General features: G+C 40.0%; 3 protein-coding genes across 4 annotated transcripts in view; 2 read left to right on the top strand and 1 right to left on the bottom strand.

Moving 5' to 3' along the window:
* esf1 (ESF1, nucleolar pre-rRNA processing protein, homolog (S. cerevisiae)) overlaps positions 1 to 8,201 on the top strand; it is a 58,266-nt gene extending 50,065 nt beyond the window's left edge. The window contains exons 5-14 of the mRNA XM_053336381.1: positions 1,422 to 1,531; positions 1,661 to 1,813; positions 2,640 to 2,754; positions 3,494 to 3,665; positions 3,744 to 3,971; positions 5,680 to 5,807; positions 6,141 to 6,225; positions 6,458 to 6,546; positions 6,702 to 6,854; positions 7,757 to 8,201. Coding sequence (XP_053192356.1) covers positions 1,422 to 1,531; positions 1,661 to 1,813; positions 2,640 to 2,754; positions 3,494 to 3,665; positions 3,744 to 3,971; positions 5,680 to 5,807; positions 6,141 to 6,225; positions 6,458 to 6,546; positions 6,702 to 6,854; positions 7,757 to 8,095 — 1,572 coding nt within the window. The 3' untranslated portion in view covers positions 8,096 to 8,201. The remainder of the gene's footprint in view (positions 1 to 1,421; positions 1,532 to 1,660; positions 1,814 to 2,639; positions 2,755 to 3,493; positions 3,666 to 3,743; positions 3,972 to 5,679; positions 5,808 to 6,140; positions 6,226 to 6,457; positions 6,547 to 6,701; positions 6,855 to 7,756) is intronic.
* Positions 1 to 20,821, top strand: part of LOC128378862 (E3 ubiquitin-protein ligase TRIM21-like) — a 109,330-nt gene that overhangs the window by 62,566 nt on the left and 25,943 nt on the right. The gene's annotated exons all lie outside the window — the stretch shown is intronic.
* acaa1 (acetyl-CoA acyltransferase 1) lies at positions 10,284 to 15,558 on the bottom strand. 2 transcript variants are annotated; one of them, XM_053336684.1, is made up of 12 exons: positions 15,322 to 15,558; positions 14,736 to 14,829; positions 14,475 to 14,532; positions 14,290 to 14,369; positions 14,142 to 14,184; positions 13,620 to 13,718; positions 12,794 to 12,874; positions 12,120 to 12,310; positions 11,859 to 12,038; positions 11,121 to 11,176; positions 10,802 to 10,947; positions 10,284 to 10,709 (listed from the first exon to the last, which is right to left on the bottom strand). In XM_053336684.1, exons 1-12 carry the CDS (start codon positions 15,493 to 15,495, stop codon positions 10,634 to 10,636), a joined length of 1,278 nt encoding a protein of 425 aa, XP_053192659.1. In that variant the 5' UTR covers positions 15,496 to 15,558; the 3' UTR covers positions 10,284 to 10,633. The 2 variants fall into 2 exon arrangements, with proteins under 2 accessions (XP_053192659.1, XP_053192666.1); XM_053336691.1 differs by lacking the exon at positions 15,322 to 15,558 and adding an exon at positions 14,941 to 14,969.

The following is a 20,821-nucleotide window of genomic DNA, read 5'->3' as shown; positions in this document are numbered from 1 at the left end:
GTTGACTTCATGTGGACGGCAGTCCTATTTCAATACTCTGTTAATGTTTAGGCTTTGATCATGGACTAGATTAAAGGATCAAAGTGAAGTCAAAATGTGACATCACCGTCCTGATGACATCATACATCTATGGAATGGACTTCCAGAACATTTCATAGCAACCGTTGCTAGGCACCTGCTGCAGATTTTCATTTGAAAATCACAATTCAATTTGCAAATGAATTGCCATTTGAATAAAGGTGCAAGAATACCATGTTGATATGTAATTCACATAATTTAATTTTAATGTCTAATTTTCATTAAGATAATTAAAACTGTATTGAAGATTGCATTATCACTTTGCATATTGAATTGTGAATTGCCAAAAGCATTTTCAAATTGCATTACAAAATTGAAGATTGAATTGCCAATTTGCAAAATGCATTTCCATTTGAATAAAGGTGCAGTTACGCTTCCATACTTCTCACAGTGCTGCAACTGATACAACAATATTTAAAATACAAAATAAACTATAACCTTAGAGATGTAAAAAGCACTCAAAAGTTCATATTTCTCACAAATCACGATTATTTTTATATATATAAATAAAATAATAATATAATATGAATATATACATGAAAATGATAGATAGTGGATAGATAGATATAATTATTATTACTATTATTTTGTATTATTTTATTCCCATGTCTGATTTCCAGATATTTCCATGATATGTATACTTACTCTTAACCTCTGAAAACTATTTATAGCTAAACTATTTATATTTATTCATATTTATATATTCATACGATTTATTTATTTTATTTATATTTATATGTTTATACAATTGATTCATTTCGAGTATCGCGTTTTGAGTCTGGCGGCGTTTTTTCCAAGCGGAGTTGCCGTACATAACCGCCCAAGATGGCGGACGATGGTGGACGCTACTGCACATGTCAGACTCACCTCGGGTAGCGACAACGGTCACTCTGTCCTTAGTAACCGTAGGGCCTTAGCTGCTCTTAGCTATCCTTAGCAACCGTAGGGCCTTAGCTGCCCTTAGCAACCGTAGGGCCTTAGCTGCCCTTGGCAACCGTAGGGCCTTAGCTGTCCATGGCAACCGTAGGGCCTTATCTGCCCATGGCAACCGTAGGGCCTTAGCTGCCCATGGCAACCTGTCGCCGGGCAGAAACTGAGCTACTTTTTTGTGAAAGTGATAATTGTACTTTGATTATTACTGAGGTTGTACTAAGTAGTGCTGGTGGACTTGGGTGCATTACATTAAATGGTGTTCTTAATATTTTGCCCTCCTCATGTATGTTAATGGACAAAATAAGTAATGAAGTTGCAGGTGACTGTAGTTCAGAGAATAAAACTACTAAAGTGCCGTCAGATAGTTGATATTTCTAACGTGTTAGAGGGGTTGTGTTGTCTTTGTGCAGATTTACCCGTCAGAGTTTGGGAAGGAGCGTTTAACGGTGGAGCAGACGCAGGGACCGATGGAGCTCAAAGCTTTGCCCGAAGACTCCGAGGACGACAACGAGGAGGAGAAGTAAGTGTCTGTGTGTGTGTGTGTGTGTGTGTGTGTGTATTAATGTGTGTATTTGTGTGTGTGTGTGTATTCATGTGTGTATTTGTGTGTGTGTGTGTATTAATGTGTGTGTATTTGTGTGTATCTCAGAGTGTACAGGGAGAAGATGCGTGACTATCAGTTCAAGCGTCTGAAGTATTTCTACGCGGTGGTCGAGTGCGACTCCGTCAACACGGCGGCGAAGATCTACGAGGAGTGTGACGGATACGAGTACGAGAGCAGCTGCTCCATGCTGGACCTCCGGTACACACACACACACACACACACACACACACACACACACACATATATACACACATATACATACATATCAGCTTAAGAACATATCCAGAGTGAAGGGTTTTATGTCTCAAACAGACCAGGAGAAGTTGATTCATGCTTTCATCTCAAGTAGACTCGACTACTGTAACGGTCTTCTGACTGGACTCCCACAAAAAAGCATTAAACAGCTGCAGCTCATTCAGAACGCTGCAGCTCGAGTTTGAACCAGAACAAAGAGATCAGAGCACATTACTCCAGTTCTCAAGTCTTTACACTGGCTCCCAGTCAGCTCTAAAGTCTTTACACTGGCTCCCAGTCAGTTCTAAAGTCTTTACACTGGCTCCCAGTCAGCTCTAAAGTCTTTACACTGGCTCCCAGTCAGCTCTAAAGTCTTTACACTGGCTCCCAGTCACTTCTAAAGTCTTTACACTGGCTCCCAGTCAGGTCTAAAGTCTTTACACTGGCTCCCAGTCAGTTCTAAAGTATTTACACTGGCTCCCAGTCAGGTCTAAAGTCTTTACACTGGCTCCCAGTCAGCTCTAAAGTCTTTACACTGGCTCCCAGTCAGCTATAGAATAGAGTTTAAAGTTCTGCTACTGGTCTACAAATCACTGAATGGTTTAGGTCCAGAATACATGAATGACATAATTGTATGTTTTAATGTTTCTGTTTTATGTAAAGCACATTGAGTTGCCATTGTGTATGAAATGCGCTATATAAATACAACTAACTTGCCTTACACACACACACACAACATGGTTGATATCTCTGATTGGTTAATATCTCTGGTCTCTGATTGGTTGATCAGGTTTGTTCCCAGCGACGTGACGTTTGACGACGAGCCCAAAGACGAAGCGACAGACGTGAATCTGACGGCTTACACTCCCAAACTGTTCACCTCCACCTCTTCCTCCACCTCCAAGGTCAGACACACACTCCTCATCTTCATCATCAGCATCACATGTTAGAGCCACTCTGGCCAGTAGAGACAACACTGTTTAATGTCTAGTCTAGTTTGGAGCTATTATAATTAATTTAATTAGTGTAGATATTTTTAAAAGCAAACTTACCTGTTTAATCTTCCAATTGAGCTTTAATTTATTTATTATTCATTTTGTCTTTTATTTTGTATTTTATCCTGTTTTTCAGTCTGAGCTCTTTGTGATTAATGAGTCTGATTTAAAAAAAAAAAAAAAAAAAGATTAAAAAGAAGATTTAAAAAAAAGAAATTTAAGAGAAAAATAAATAAATTAAAAAGAGAAAAAAATAAATTAAAGATGAAAAAATAAAAAAAAAATTAAAGAGAAAAAAAATAAAAAATTAATTAAAGAGAAAAAAATTAATTAAAGATGAAAAAAAAAAAAAAAAAATTAAAGATGAAAAAAATAAAATTAAGATAAAAAAACAAATAAAAATAAATTAAAGATTAAAAAATGAAAAAATAAATTTAAGATTAAAAAAATAAATAAATTAAGGATATAAAAAAAATCTAAAAAACCCCAAAATACTGAGTCATCATTTACTTTGATAGAAAACAGAGAAAAGCTGCAAATAATCGACTAGTTTGAATCATGATGTAAAACTGTTGATGCCATTCAACGTAAAATATTAAAAACTGTAAAAATGAGACTTCATGATTAACGTGTCTGCGTCTTCGTTCAGGTTCAGCTAACATGGGACGAGACCGACCACGAACGCGTCACCGCCCTCAACAGGAAGTTCAACAAGAACGAGCTGCTGGACATGGACTTCAACGCCTACCTGGCTTCCTCCAGCGAAGAGGAGGAGGAGGAGGAAGTGGAAGAGGAAGGAGAGGAAGTGGAAGGAGGCGACGGTGAGACAGGAACCAGAAACACTTTCACTCTCCAACAGTTTAATGTTTTAAATGTTTAATGATCCGATGTTTCTGCAGCTGAACGGAGAGAAGAGCCGACCGTCATCGTCATGGAGGAAGAGGAAAAGGAAGAAGAGAAGGAGGAAGAGGAGAAACAGACGAAGAAGAGGACGAAGAAGAAGCCGGTGAAGACGAAGAGTGAGGAGCAGATCTCAAAGTACAGAGAGCTGCTGAAAGGAATCCAAGACAAAGAGAAAAAGATCCAGGAAGATAAAAGCATGGAGATGGAAATCACCTGGGTCCCTGGTACAGTCTCACTGTCTTACTGTAACGTTACGACTTTATTCTCGTAACGTTACGACTTTAATCTCGTCACGTTGCGACTTTATTCCCGTAATGTTACGACTTTATTCCCGTAATGTTACGACTTTAATCTCGTCACGTTACGACTTTATTCCCGTAATGTTACGACTTTAATCTCGTAACGTTACGACTTTATTCCCGTAATGTTACGACTTTATTCCCGTAATGTTACGACTTTATTCTCGTAACGTTACGACTTTAATCTCGTCACGTTGCGACTTTATTCTCACGATGTTACGACTTTATTCTCGTTATGTTACGACTTTAATCTCGTCACGTTGCGACTTTATTCTCACGATGTTACGACTTTACTCTCGTAATGTTACGACTTTACTCTCGTAATGTTACGACTTTATTCTCGTAACGTTACGACTTTATTCTCGTAATGTTACGACTTTATTCTCACGATGTTACGACTTTACTCTCGTAATGTTACGACTTAATTCTCGTAACGTTACGACTTTATTCTCACGATGTTACGACTTTATTCTCGTAACGTTACGACTTTATTCTCACGATGTTACGACTTTATTCTCGTGATGTTACGACTTTATTCTTGTAACGTTACGACTTTATTCTTGTAATGTTACGACTTTATTCTCGTAATGTTACGACTTTATTCTCGTAACGTTACGACTTTATTCTTGTTAAGTTACGACTTTATTCTCGTTATGTTACGACTTTATTCTCGTTATGTTGCGACTTAATTCTCGTAATGTTACGACTTTATTCTCGTAATGTTACGACTTTATTCTCGTGACGTTACGACTTTATTCCCGTAATGTTACGACTTTATTCTCGTGATGTTACGACTTTATTCTCGTTACGTTACGACTTTATTCTCGTAATGTTACGACTTTATTCTCGTAATGTTACGACTTTATTCTCGTTACGTTACGACTTTATTCTCGTAATGTTACGACTTTATTCCCGTAATGTTACGACTTTATTCTCATGATGTTACGACTTTATTCTCGCAACGCTACGACTTTATTCTCGTAATATTACGACTTTATTCTCGTTAAGTTACGACTTTATTCTCGTTATGTTACGACTTTATTCTCGTTATGTTACGACTTTATTCTCGTAATGTTACGACTTTATTCTCGTTATGTTACGACTTTATTCTCGTGATGTTACGACTTTATTCTCGTAACGTTACGACTTTATTCTCGTGATGTTACGACTTTATTCTCGTAACGTTACGACTTTATTCTCGTTATGTTACGACTTTATTCTCGTGATGTTACGACTTTATTCTCGTAATTTCCACAAAAAAAATCTTAGTCTGGCTCTAATACTCCGTCGTAGTTTATCAAACATTTCATCGTGTTAATATTTAGTGAAAGCATCGACAGTCATCTCTACGATATTGTTGCGATATCGATATCGAGGTATTTGGTCTAAAATATCGTGATACTTGATTTTGTCCGTGTCTTCCAGCGCTAGCGTATCGTTCAGTCTGTTTAAGTTTTAATCAGATAACTTCCTGTCTTCACTCTGACTTCTGACTAACCCTAACCCTGTGTGTGTGTGTGTGTCTGTCTGTCTGTCTGTCTCTGTTTGTGTGTGTGTGTATATATGTGTGTGTGTGTGTGTGTGTGTGTGTGTGTGTGTGTGTGTGTGTGTGTGTGTGTGTGTGTGTTTTCAGGACTGAAGGAGACGACGGAGCAGCTGGTGAAGAAGAAGATGGAGGGAAAAGACAAACTGACTCCGTGGGAAGAATTCCTAGAGAAGAAGAAAGACAAGAAGAAGAAGAAGAAAGCTGACAGGAAACAGGTGAGTGGCGACAGGAAGTAGTATTATTATAATTATTTATTTAAATGAAGTCATTATTAGTATCAGTCCACTTAAATACACTGTAGGTGATAAAATATTTAATATTCATCATTCTTTTGTGGTTACACTATTTGACATTTTCAGGAGCATTCAGTCTTACTTTTGGTCAAAAAATGGTGCAAATGTCATTTAAATGATATAAAACCAACAAAAATACTAAATATACATTTTAACAAACCTGATGCTGCTTTATAACTAGTTTTATATATTTATAATTGCTCATCTTAACTCTTATTAATCTCGGACTCTTGTTTTCTATGTTTTGTGTTTCAGGGAGACGATGAAGACGAGATCAGTGATGATGATCTTCCTCCAGACGTCGACCTCAACGACCCGTTCTTCTCTGAGGAGCTCGCAGGTACACACAACTACACACAACTACACAACTACACTACTACACACTCAGACACTACTACACAACTACACTACTACACACTCAGACACTACTACACATCTACACAACTGCACTACTACACAACTACTTTAATATACACACAGAGAGACGATGAGTCGCAGTTGAAAGAAGCTCTGAGCTCATGTTTGTGTGTGTGTGTGTGTGTGTGTGTGTGTGTGTTTGTGTGTGTTTGCAGACATGAAGAAGAAACCAAAGAAGAAGAAGCAGGATGAGGAAGAGGAGGAGCGGACGGCTGAGGATGAAGAAGAGCTGGAGAGACAAAAGGTCAGAGGTCAAAGCTGTGTGTGTTTCAGGCTGAGATGGCTCTACTGATGGAGGACGTGTGTGTGTGTGTGTGTGTGTGTGTGTGTGTGTGTGTGTGTGTGTGTGTGTGTGTGTGTGTGTGTGTATTAATATGTGTATTGTTGTGTGTATTTCAGGCTGAGATGGCTCTGCTGATGGAGGACGACGCCTCTGACGTCAAACACAAACACTTTAACTACGATAAGATCGTGGAGCAGCAGAATCTGAGCAAGAAGAAGAAGAAGAAGCTGCAGAAGAAAGGAGAGCAGCCGCAGAACGACGACTTCCAGGTCAGACAGTAGATACAGTAGTATATAGTATAGTTATAAACATTAATTATTAGATAAAGTTCATTAAATAAAACTAAAAGATCCACTCATTTAAAAGGTACAAACATGGAGACACACACTGACACATACTGACCAGGTGGGGAGCTCCGGTCCTCTGAAATGAGGCCAACCAGGAAGTAACTTAGAGCTGCATTCTATCAAAAGGCCACCAGGGGGCGACCGTCTCTATACAAGTCAATGGAGAATTCACCAACTTCTCACTTGATTTCTAACCTCAGTAAACGTTTTCAAAATGTGTTTATGGTCTCAATCGCTAGTTTAAAGCCTTCTTCAATGCAGTATGATGTTCATTTGGGACATTTTGGCCTCCCTGATTTTATATGTGACGATAAAGCAGGGTATGCATTAGGGCGTGGCTACGTCCTGATTGACAGGTTGATTGACCAATGTCCTCGAGATCCAGCCCTCGCAACCATAGCAACCTTCCCAGCTCCGCCCATGGCCCCGCCTCATGCCCATATAAGTAGAATCAGTGTTTTTATTTTTCCCAGCATGCACCTGAAATTTTGGTGCCCCCAGATTCAAAACTATTGGCTTCCGAGCAGCAGTCCACAAACCAATGGGTGACGTCACGGATGTTACGTCCATTACTTTTATACAGTCTGTGGTTCGGACACACACCGATTCACACTGATGAACAGAGACATGAACAAACACACACAGAGTTTAGATCTGTGACTAGGGACATATTTATGATTCTGTAGATAACAGGTTAAATTACACTGATGATGATGATGATGATGATGATGATGGTGGTGGTGATGATGATGATGATGATGATGATGATGATGATGATGATGATGATGATGATGATGAAGGCTAACATCTCGTCGTGTCTCCAGGTCGACGTCAAAGACCCTCGCTTCCAGTCGATGTTCACGTCTCACCTCTTCAACCTGGACCCGTCTCACCCGAGCTACAAGAAGACTCGAGCCACGCAGAGCATCGAGGAGGAGAAGCAGCGCCGCCGCCACCGCCGCGAGGAAGACGAGCAGCAGCACCTTCATCATCAGGTCGCCGTCGGCAACGCTGCCCCGAAGACGGCCGAGAGTGATAAACGGGAGAGAGACTGTGAGGGCTCGGAGAGGAAGGCGATGGACCCGAGTCTGTCGCTGCTCGTTAAATCTATTAAGAGTAAGACGGAGCAGTTTCAGGCTCGCAAGAAACACAAACTCAACTAAGACTGTTTGTATCAGGGGGTCAAACATGAGGCCCGGGGGCCACAACCGGACCGCACAGGGGTCCACTCCGGCCCACTTTCCTTCCTTCCTTCCTTCCTTCATTCCTTCCTTCCACTTGTGCTTCTCCTTTTCCTTCCTTCATTCCTTCCTCCCATCCTTCCTCCCTTTCATCTTTCCTTCCTTCCACTTGTCCTTCCTTCCTTCCTTCCATCTTACCTTCCTTCCTTCCTTCATTCCTTCCTTCATTCCTTCCTTCCTTCCATCTGTCCTTCCTCCCATCCTTCCATCTTTCCTTCCATCATTCCTTCCTCCCTCTCATCTTTCCTTCTTTCCACTTGTCCTTCCTTCCTTCCATCTGTCCTTCCTCCCATCCTTCAATCTTTCCTTCCTTCATTCCTTCCTCCCTTCCTCCCATCCCTCAATCTTTCCTTCCTTCATTCCTTCCTCCCTTTCTGCCTGCCTTCCTTCCTTCCTTCCTTCCTTCCTTCCTTCCTTCCTTCCTATGGTCCGGCCCACATGAGATCAGATTGGGAGGTTTGTGGCCCTTGAATGAAAATGAGTTTGACACCTCTGTTTTATGATGATGGACTTCTTCTTCTTCTCTTCTTTTTCTTCTTCTTCTTTTTTTAATGTGTCGGTTTGTACAGAAAATATAAAGAGAAGATAAAAAATTACATCTCATCACGTTTTTTTGAATTTCATGTTTGATTTTATTGATTTCATGACAGTATAAAAGCATCACACATTAATTAAACAAACAGCTACAGTTTTATTTTGAAAGGGTAATTCCACTTTATTACAACTTGCATCTTATTTTTGTAATATTTTAATCAATATTTACTGAAATCTGTGAATATGGTGACAATATAAGTTTAATTAAAGCAGAATTAGTTGTTTTTAATGATTACAGATTTTAAAAAATAATGATTTAAATCAATATTCAAGTAATAAATTGATCCTTTGTTGGAACATCATCAATACATCTTCACTGAATTACAAAATAAATCTAAAAATCAACACAAATATCTGATTTATACAGATAAATATCATTGAATGCATCACAGATTAATTAAACATTTTATTTAAAGGGTAATTCCACTTTATTATAACTCGTCTGGTGTGTAGTTTGAGTTATAACTTTGTAATTTAATTTGTTTTTAATGATGACTGTGATTAAACTAATCATTATTCATCTTCACTGAATTATAAAACATCTGAAACATTTAATTAATACAGATAAATTAATCAGCTGCATTAAATCAAAGGCACTTAATCACCTGAACTGTGTTTGTCTATATTAGATATTAAATATTAAACACCGACAGTGAAGCAGCAGCAGCTTTGTGACACATTCAGGTTATTTTCGTTTAGTGATGATTTAATTCACATTTCAGCTTCTTTCAGACACGGAAACTAAATCATCAGAGTTGTGATGAACGTCGATGAGCTTCAGCTGCTTGATAACGAGATTATAATTAGAATCAGGTGAGTTAGAGCAGAGAGAAACCTGAAACATGGAGAGCAGCAGATCTACAGGAGCAGAAACACATGAGGGTTAGGGTTATTAAAAAGATAGAGGGAAGGAGGGAGAGAAAGAAAGGAAGGAAGGGAGGACGGGCAGAACGAGGTAAGGAAAAGAAGATGGGAAGAAAGGAAGAATGGGAGGACGGATAAAAGGTAGAAAGGGACGAAGGAAGGAAAGTGGGCCGGACTGGACCTCGCAACAGGTCAGTTCTGGCCCATGAGCCTCGTGTTTAACTCTGCTTTAGACTCTTTCTCCAGTTCAGTTTGTACCGAATCACTGATTCAATGAAACGTAACTGACTGTGAAGCTAACGGTGAAAATAAGCAAAGAAACTTGTTTAAACCAGTTAAAGTCCGTCTGACTGTTTAACAGATTCATATATTTACTTCTCAGGTTGAAGTTTAGTTCAGCAGGTTCGTGCTAACGTTAATCTGCAGGGTTAGTTCATTTTGCAGAGTTGATTATTCCAGATTAAATCCAAATATTTGACTTTTTTTTTAACCACAACACTTTAAACTAAAAGATGACAGCAGTGTGAGTGTAGTAAACCATCCAAGTACTGAACACTGAAGCGTTATTAACTAATAAAGACATTCATAAAGAAGAGTTTTGCAGTTTGTTAAACAGAATCAGAAGATTAAAAAATCCAAAATCTGACGTGAACCGATTTATTTTGTTTTAAAGACTCACGAACAAAAAGCTCCCTTAAAAATGTCTCCTATACTTATGATTGTATCCTGCATCATCTTCTCGGATCAACAAACTTTTTTGAATTTTAATTTTGAATCATTGATTTGTTGCAGTCGGTATAAAACCTTCACAGTTCTCTAAAAATCATCACAGCAGTTATTAGTAGTTGTTTAAATCATTACAGTCTGCATTAAACGGTATTAAAAGGCTTTGAGAAGGCAGATTATTGGAGGAATGACTCGGTATTAACGGAGCATTAACAGATGATCTCTCCTGTCTGGAAGTAGTTTCTGATCACAGTAAGAGAACAGCTGATTGAGTGTTTACGGTCCGGTGTATTCAAAGACCGCAGCGGCTCCCATCCCGGTGCCGATGCACATGGACACGACTCCGTACCCTCTGCAGAGAAACAAGAGAAAGCAAGGTGAGAGCTTTATTTCCATGTTTCAGTAAGAAGTTCAGTGTTTCTTCCAGCAGGGGGCGTAACGAACCTCCTGCCTCGACGTCTGAGCTCGTTGAACAGCGTCACCACCTGGCGAGCGCCGGTGCAGCCCAGAGGATGACCGAGGGCGATGGCTCCACCGTTCGGGTTCACCTTCTCCATCGGGATGCCCAGTTTCTCCACGCAGTAAACCGCCTGAGACACAGAGACACAGATCACAGAGAGACAAACCAGAGAATCAGAGACACCAGAGACACCAGAGAGATAAATGTGACTTTTCTGTATTAACACAAACAACCTGAGCTGGTCTGAAGAAACGTTACTGAACAGTTTGAAGGTATTTTCATGTTGTTTTCTCTGAGTCTCACCTGGCTGGCGAAGGCCTCGTTGATTTCAAACACGTCAATATCATCTACAGTCAGTCCTGCAGGAGAAGAACAGTAAAATAACACAAAGCCAAGAGCACAGACTGACAGGCAACTCTTTATACATCAATATGTAGCAAATGTATGAAACAATGAATGTTAAACTATACAGATGCTGTGTGGAAGCAGTATGAATAGTTTTAATATACACTAGCTGCTCTGTGAGACTAACAGTAGGAGAGTGGGTCGATAGCTGGTGAAGGATTATAAACAACTATGATCTATGTCTGCCGGTCCCCAAAAAATATTTAGAGCTTTAAAAACCAGTAAAAGAAGCTTAAACTCTATTCTAACAGATACTGGGAGCCAATAAAGTGCAGCTAAAACTCTTCTTTGTTTTGGTTAAAAGTCTAACAGTTGTAGTTTTCCAAGTATCTGCTTTGGTCGTCTAGTAAATGGAAAAGTGAGAGGAAATTAAAATTAATCTTCTGCTGAACATGAATATCTGCATCAAACTTCATCTGAATCCATCCAGGATTTGTTGATACTGAAGCTGTTACTGTGGCTGAAACCTCTGTCACTTGGTCTGGTTTTCATTATAATTTGAGTGGATGTACACGGCCCATAAAGTTGGAATAAAATATTTTTAAATTTGATTTATTTTTGATAGATAAAGTATAAATATTCTCAAAATTGTATTGATCAATCTCATTGCACATTGCATAATAACTCCCATCTTACCGGCCTGCTGCAGAGCTGCTGGGATGGCGACCGCCGGTCCGATACCCATGACATCAGGAGGGACTCCGACCACCGCGCTGCCCCTCAGGACCCCCAACACCGGCAGACCCAGAGACTCCACGGCAGACCTACGACCAATCAGCACGGCCGCTGCTCCATCACTCACCTGGCTGGAGTTACCTGAGACAGAAGCAAACGTCTCTCTGAGTTACATTCAGACTCATCGGTTGGTTCGTTTGATGCTCACAGCTGGAGACCGACCTGCTGTGGTGCTGCCGTCAGGTTTGAAGGCCGGCCGTAGTTTGTTGAGTCCCGCCAGCGTCGTCCCGGGTCGGATCCCGTCGTCCTTGGTGACCGTCACCTGCCGCTCTTTACCCTCACTGTCCACAAACTTGGTGTTGACCAGGACGATCTCCTGGTCAAACAGGCCCAAGCTCTGCGCCCTCGCTGCTCTGCGGGAGGAACCGGATGTTTAACATGAAACAATTAATTAATGAATCAGTGGAAAATTAATCAGCAACTATTTAGACGAGCGTATAATAATTTGTTTCAGCCAAAATACAAAGATTCTCTGATTTCTACTGAAGGACACGTGAGAACATTTTTTATCTTTGGAGACACAATTTCTAAATCTGATCTGAATTATTTCTCCTCTTTCTCTTCTGTTTATGATTCAATACCAAGTGAAAAAAAGCGTTTTCAGTATAATTAAGTGGCGCACTTCTGCCCTCTAGTGGCTGAAATGAGTATTACAACAGGTTTATCACCACGACAGGAAAGATCAGCTCAGTTTCTCTTTATAAACAACAAAAAATAAATTTGAAAGGGTCGGAATAAAGCAATAAATGCTTAAAGTGAAAGCTGTGAACGTTTTGAAACATCACTAATAAGCTGCTGTACAGAAAGACGTTAGAACACAAAAACTACTTGATTACTTTTGCTGAGAACTGAGAGCGAAGGCGTCCTGTTTCTCTCTGGTGATCCCGAATCTCTCTGCCACGTTTTCTGAGGTGATGCTGCAAAACACACACACAATTAATGTTAAAATTAAAGGTTATTGGGTTGAGCATAGCTCAGCGGGTAGAGCGCCCGCCCCATGTGTTGAGGCTACAGTCCTCGTTGCAGGCGACCCCGGTTCGAATCCCGAGCCTAGCGGTCTTATCCTGCGTGTCATTCCCCCCTCTCTCTGCCTCCTGTTTCCTGTCTCTCTCCACTGTCCTGAACATTAAAGGCAAAAAAGCCCAAAAAATATACTTAAAAAAAATTTAAAAAAATTAAAGGTTATTACAATATTTAAATTTTGGGAATGTGTTTTAAAAATGTGTGGTTGGTAATAAATGAAGGGATGTACAGTTACACATTTCAGGATATTAATAACTTGCTTTAACAAGTCTGGAAATTATAGAAATAGATTTTAAACTGTATAAAATCTGGGAACATGATAAATCTATGTTGGGGAATGTTAGAAAAAACATTTCAGGATAATAAATGATGCTTTAATATAAATGTTGAGATTGTAAAGAAGACATTTGAAGAGTGCTGCAACAGATTTTTGGGTTAACTATGAAACATATGATGGTTTTACAGATTTATGGATTATAAATCAACTCTGTCTTAAATGTTTTGAGATTTGGGATCATGAGAACAGATCCTGTGGTTTTAGAGGAGTGTGTGGTTGATGCTGCATTAAACTGAGATGAATCCTCTGAGGCTCTGGAGGTGAAGCACAGATAAAGTCTCCAGGTGGAGCAGTGGTCTCACCCCATCGGGATGATGCAGTCTCTGGCTTTATCTACGTCCATCAGTCTGGAGCTCAGATCTCCAGGGTTTCCCATCGATTGCAGCGACATGCTCTCCACTCTGACAAACACACACACACACACACACACACACACAGTCACTTTATGTTATTTTGACCTCTTTAATGTAAGTATAAATGCTTTTTTTCACCTTTTTAAAATTTGCAATATCAACATCAGACTCAGGTATATTATCACTCGACATCAATTGCTTTTATTCCTTGTGTACTTATTATTTATTGTTCTTTATTCAGTCTTTATATTTCCACATGCTGCTGTGATACTGTAAATGTCCCCATTGTTGGACTAATAAAGGAATATCTGATCTTATTGGAACAAACCTCTCAGAATCAATAACTACCGCTGATCTCTTACTGCACACATATACTTTGGATAATTTTATAGCTTTGTTTGATTTTATACTCAAAAATCTCTATTTTTACACCTGAAATGACAAATAAACCTAAAACTTTAGATGACTGACCCGCAGGCGAGTCCCAGCTCGATGGATCCGGTCCTGATGGCTCCTGCAGAGACGAAGTTAAAAGCAGATGACTGTGGTGACGTACGTTTACCTACATTAACATTTCTTCTGTGTTTTTATTAAATGTCTCAGATGAGATGGAAGTTACCTGCGATGTTGAGCAGCGCCTGCAGGCCGGAGGAGCACTGTCTGTTGACGGTGTAGACGGGGACACTCTCTGGAAACCCGCTGAGATAAAGACAAGAGCTGTGAGACCAAACGCTGAGGCTGAAGGAAACGATCAGTGAAGTGAAGCAATGATCAATAATGACCAATAATAATCAATAATCTGACCTGAGGAAGTGAGACACTCGGGCCATGAGAGCTCCGGCGCCGGGCTGCAGAACATTACCTGCAACCAGAAACACGAGTTAACACGAGAGGAAGAAGATCTGTGAGTTTAAATGAAGAGCTGACTCAACGACTAAAGTGACATTTATACTATTTAAACATTTTCACAAATATTTCTCTCTAAATGTTTTTTGTTTTTGTTTTGTTTTTTTGCAGTTGTAGAATAACAGAGCTGATGAAGTAAGAGCTGCAGGCGTCTCTCACCCACACAGACGTCTCCCAGCTTGTCAGGTGATAATCCAACATCTGTAAGCACAGCTGTCATCACAGCACTCAGCATCTCATCAGGCGTCGTGTCCTGAAACATCACATTCATACATTCATTCATTTATTCATTTATTCATTTAATGTCCTGTAGCTCAAAGTTAGAATAGCTCAGCAGTGTCTCTCCTCTGTTTTCACTGTTTACCTTGAAGCTTCCTCTCTTGGCTCTGCACACAGCAGTATTTTTTATATATATATAAAATAACTTTATTTATATAGCACCTTTCAAATACAAAGTTCACATAATGTAAACATATATAAAATAAATAAGACAAAGTAAAATAAGACTAAATTAAAGACAGTATAGCAATAAGCAAAATGAACAGACAAGCAGATGACATCACATAAAAGCTCGTCTGTAGAAATGAGTTTTGAGAAGTGATTTAAAAGAAGATTTTGAATGTGCGAGCCTTATTTCCTCTGACAGGTTGTTCCAAGATAAAAGCTTCCTCTCTTGGCTCTGCACACAGCAGTATTATATATGTAGTTATAGTATTATAGTATATTATATATTCTATATTAGTACCTTGAAGCTTCCTCTCTTAGCCCTGCATACAGCAGTCCTCTTGCAGTGAACCAGCACCACGTCCTCGTCCCGCGGGCTGCGGGCTGCAGCGCTGCACTGAGCTCTGGTTACTGTTCTTGTCTCTGGAGGACCAGACGGAGACAAATGTCCTGAAACTATCTTTAATCTGTGCATGTTGAGTTCAAGTTTAAAGTCTGCGTGAATCAGCTGTGAACTGTCAGCCTGCTGCGTTTCCTGTTTATGTACACGGGACGGGAAGAGAAGAGGGACAAACTACAGCGAGGTCAGGACGATCGCGTTTTATTTTTCACAATAAAAGTCTTTCAGCAAAAAAACAATAAACATAGTTGCGAATAATAAACTTTAATAAACATTTATTTACTGTTTTCTTATTATTTTAAGTTCAAACTCATAACTAATATATTTTATTTTTAACTTAATTTACATTTGAAGGAAATCTCAAAGTGCTACAAAATAAAAGCATCAAAATAAAAGACATTAAAAAAAAACCTAAAACATTAAATATCATCAAAAATAAGAGCATATAAGAGCATAAAAGCAGCAACCAGCAGGGTTAATTAAAAGTCAAAGGCAGCACTAAAAAGAAATGTTTTAAGTCTTAAGACTGTTACTGACTACTTACCATACCTCTACTTTTTGGATTTATTTATATTTATGTATTTAATATATTAATTGAGACAAATTGTAAAAATGTATAAAGTTGTTTCCTCAGGTTTTTAACAGTCAAAGTATTTTTTATTTATTTATTTTATATATTGGTCTTCTGTGCAGTGCTGTAATGCTTTAATGAATTTATCCCATTTTTATTTATTTTATTCAACACTTTTGTTAATTTTCCCGCCTCGATCCTCAAAGTTACGTCTATAATTTTATTTGATAGTGTATCTCAGACGCTGTAAAGCACTTAAATAAAATAAAATGTATATATTATAATTATACAGATATATTTTCATGACTTTTAAAACTTATATTATCCAGTATTAATCAGGCTCTGGTCATTATGGAGCACGTGTTGAGTATAAAAACTAGGGCTGTCAGCGTTAACGCGTTAATCACGATTAGATTAATGCAATCCATAACGCGTTAATTTTTTTAATCTCATTTTAATGTTGCAAGCCTTTTTGTCCTTTCTACTCCCCCGTAGACGGCTCCTCTAGCTGTAGCGCTATGCTTTGAAGTGGCCTCCTGCAGTAAACCTACCGCGCTGATGGAAAGTAAGAGAGCTACTGGACTTTTGAACGGCTTGTTTAACTTTAAAACACTTCCAGACGCTTCAGTTGACAAGTCAAAAGTAAAATGCAACCTGTGTCAAACGGAGTTTAACTACCACCGGAGTACGTGGAGTTTGAGTTAGCACCTCCACGCTAAACACCCAGGTGCAGCCAAGCCAGCCTCAGCTCCACCAAAGGACCATTTTGGAGTGTGGGAGTCGCAGCAGAGCCGTGATTGATTCCCAGTTAAGACACTCTGGTAAGAAATGCTTTACATTATGGGCTTAAAACTGCCTTCAAATGTTAAATAACAGGATTTTAAACATGCAATTCAAAACGCCATTAATCGTGATTAACTATGGAAATTCTGCGATTAATCTCGATTAAAAAAATTAATCGTTTGACAGCCCTAATAAAAACACTTTAGCACAAATCGATTTGAACCTTTTATTTCCAAATTTGTCACAACAACACATTCATAAGGCCACTGTCACCGACTCACTGCACATTCTGCTTGGATCAGACAACAGGAAACAAAGACATCCAAAAATATGATTTCTCAATATAGAATTATATAAAACATGTTTTTTTTTCTCCTCCTCTTTTTTTTTTTTTTTTAAAGAGAATAGATGAAGTAGTGCGTCAGGACACAGAAATATATTTACACAACTGAGACAACGATGAAAAAAAAAAGAAATGATGTAAACCAGAGGTGTCAAACTCATTTTCATTCAAGGGCCACATACAGACCAATTTGATCTCATGTGGGCCGGATCATTAAAAAGATGGAAGGAGCGAAGGAAAGAAAAAAGAAAGAAAGGAGGGGAGGAAGGACAGAAGGAAGGAAGGAAGGACAGATGGAAGGAAAAAAGAAAAAGAAAGAAGGGGAGGAAGGACAGAAGGAAGGAAGGAAGGAAGGACAGATGGAAGGAAGGAAAACAAGACAGGAAGGAAAGAAGGAAAAAAGAAAAAGAAAGAAAGAAAGGAAGGAAGGAAGGAAGAAAGGGAAGAAGGACAGATGGAAGAAAGGGAGGAAGGAAGGAAGGATGGAAAGAAGGGAGGAAGGAAGGAAGGAAGGATGGAAAGAAGGAAGGAAGGAAGGAAGGAAGGAAAACAGACAGGAAGGAAAGAAGGAAAAAAGAAAGAAAGGGAAGAAGGACAGATGGAAGAAAGGGAGGAAGGAAGGACAGATGCAAGGAAGGAAAAGAAGACAGGAAGGAAGCTGGGGCGGATTGGACCCCTCGGCGGGCCGGTTCTGGCCCACGGGCCTCATGTTTGACACCCCTGCTTTAGAAAGAAAAGAAAAGCACACACAGGAAGTAGCTGAGTATGTATCAGTGAGAGTGAAATAAGAGGAATACTGAACTGTTAAATACAACATAAAATAAAATAAAACCAGGAGTACATTTTAAAATCCTTTGAGACGAACCTGCTGAGTGATAAACTGGAACATTTCAGGGAGGTAACGGGTGAAATGCACCTTTAAGTCGACACATTTGTAATAAAAGAAGAAAAAGAAAAGAAAAGAAGAAAAGAAAAGGAAATAAAGTAGTGTGACAGACAGCTGTAATCTGATTACTAACATGAAACTTATAATTCAGCTTTTAACCCTCCTGTTGTCATTGAGTCAAGGGAGGGAGGGAGGGAGGAAGGGATGGATGGAGGAAGGAAGGATGGAAGGAGGAAAGAAGGAAGGGATGGAGGAAAGAAGGATGGCAGGGAGGAAGGAAGGAAAGGAGAGGATGGAGAAGGAAGGAATGGAGGAAGGGATGGAGGAAGGAAAGAAGGAAGGAAGGAAGGAAATGAGGATGGACAGGAGGATGGAAAGGAAGGAAGGAAGGAAAGGAGGAAGGAAAGGAGGAAGGAAGGGATGGAGGAAAGGAGGAAGGAAGGGATGGAAGGAAGGAAGGGAGGAAAGAAGGAGGAAGGAAGGAAAGAAGGACAGAGGAAAGAAGGAAGGAAAGAAGAACAGAGGAAAGAAGGAAGGGAGGAAGTTAGGGGGGAGGAAAGAAAGAGAGAAGGAGGGAGGGAGGAAGGAAGAACAGACAGAAGGAAGGAAGGAAGGAAGGAAGGAAGGAAGGAAGGAAGGAAGAGTAAAAACAAACAGGGTCAATTTGACCCGGGAGGACGACACGAAGGGTTAAAATAACCAAAACCTGCGAAGTTAAACCCACACAGACACAGAAAGGGTTAAATAATAGCGACAGTGCTTCATTTGTGTTTTAAAGTCCTTCTTCGGTTCTTTAGAAGCAGGAATGTGTTCAACTCTTTAAACGTAGTGTCATTACAGGAAGTGCTCAAGTTTTCATTCATGTTGAAAATCAAACATTTGATCTTTAAAAAAAAAAAGGCGGGAAACTGAAACCCTGCTTTAACCCTCCTGTTGTCCTTCAGTCAAGGGAGGAAGGATGGAAGAGAGGAAGAATGAAGGGAGGAAGGAAGGGGGGAGGAAAGAAAGAGAGAAGGAGGGAGGGAGGAAGGAAAGGAAGGAAGGAGGAAAGAAGGAAGGGAGGAAGGTAGGGGGAGGAAAGAAAGAGAAGGAGGGAGGGAGGAAGGAAAGGAAGGAAGGATAGAAGGACAGAAGACAGAAGGAAGGGAGGAAGGGGGGAGGACAGAAAGAGAGAAGGAGGGAAGGAGGAGGATAGAAGGGATGGAGGAAGGAAGGATGGAAGGGAGGAAGGAAGGACAGAGGAAAGAAGGAAGGGAGGAAGGACAGAAGGGAGGGAGGGAGGACAGAAGGAAGGAAGGGAGGAAGGAAGGAAGGAAGGAAGGAACAGTAAAAACAAACAGGGTCAATTTGACCCGGGAGGACGACACGAAGGGTTAAAAACCCCAAACATTGCATCTATTATACTGTTCGTGTTAATACTTGACGTTTAGTGTAACCGAGTGTACGTGTTAAAGTAAAGCACGCTGAGTTTAGTCGTAGTGAAATGTGCTTCTTTAAATAAAGTTGTCTTGCCAAGTCTTTAAAAAGTGTCGACCGAAGCGATACCGAGTAGTCTGAGACGGTTTCCTGTCACAGCAGACGTCAAACATATGAAAGAGTTAACCCTCCTGTTGTCCTTGAGTCAAGGGAGGGAGGAAGGGAGGAAAGGAAGGAAGGGAGGAAGGGAGGAAGGTAGGGGGGAGGAAAGAAAGAGAGAAGAAGGGAGGAAGGGAGAAGGAAGGGAGGAAGGGAGAAAGGAAGGAAGGAAGGTAGGGGGGAGGAAAGAAAGAGAGAAGGAGGGAGGAAGGAAGGAAGGAAGGAAGGAAGGAAGGAAGGAAGGAAGGAAGGAAGGAAGGGAAGGAAAGAAGGACAGAGGAAAGAAGGAAGGGCAGAGGAAAAAAGGAAGGGAGGAAGGTAGGGGGGAGGAAAGAAAGAGAGAAGGAGGGAGGGAGGAAGGAAAGGAGGGAAGAAGGAAGGAAGGGAGGAAGGTAGGGGGGTGGAAAGAGAGAGAAGGAGGGAAAGACAGGAAAGAAGGAAGGGAGGAAGGTAGGGGGGAGGAAAGAAAGAGAGAAGGAGGGAGGAAGGAAGGAAGGAAGGAACAGTAAGAACAAACAGGGTCAGTTTGACCCGGGAGGACGACAGGAAGGGTTAACAGGTAAACGTGTAACATGTACTCAACCTTCCCTCTGATGTTAAAGTGTTTGGGGCAACATCTCTTCTTCTGTGGTAGAATAACCCTGGAGGTCAGGGGTGGAGGGTCCGACTAGGGCTGGGTATCAGTGCTCAATACTTTTAAAAAGGTATAAACCGAAATAAATTAATACCAAGTCGTATCGAAACGTCTCCCATCAAACGACACCTGCAATCAATCCTTTTTGCACCCGGAGCTAGAAAATATGACTTCCTGTTAGAGCTGGACGATACGGACAAAATCAAGTATCACAATATTTTAGACCAAATATCTCGATATCGATATTGCAACGATAATGTAGAGATGACCGTCGATGAAAAGTTTAAAAAAAAATTAGGGCTGTCAAACGATTAATTTTTTGAATCGAGATTAATCGCAGAATTCCCATAGTTAATCGCGATTAATCACGTTTTGAATTACAGTGAAATATATAATTTTCTGAACTTACCAGACTGTTCTAGCTGTTCTGTTATTAATCTTTTACCCACTTTGTCATTATATCCACATTACTGATGATTATTTATCAAGCATATATCGAGGTATTCGGTCTAAAATATCGTGATTCTTGATTTTGTCCATATCGCCCAGCTCTAATCTCAAGATGCCACCAAAACGCTCTAAAGTGAGTCTACACTACTCGCCTGTTAC

Source organism: Scomber japonicus, chromosome 2 (genome assembly GCF_027409825.1).
Source record: "Scomber japonicus isolate fScoJap1 chromosome 2, fScoJap1.pri, whole genome shotgun sequence".
In the NCBI taxonomy this organism is placed as follows: domain Eukaryota; kingdom Metazoa; phylum Chordata; class Actinopteri; order Scombriformes; family Scombridae; genus Scomber; species Scomber japonicus.
The sequence above is the reverse complement of the archived record's forward strand: the minus strand, read 5'-3'. Positions and strand labels throughout refer to the sequence as shown.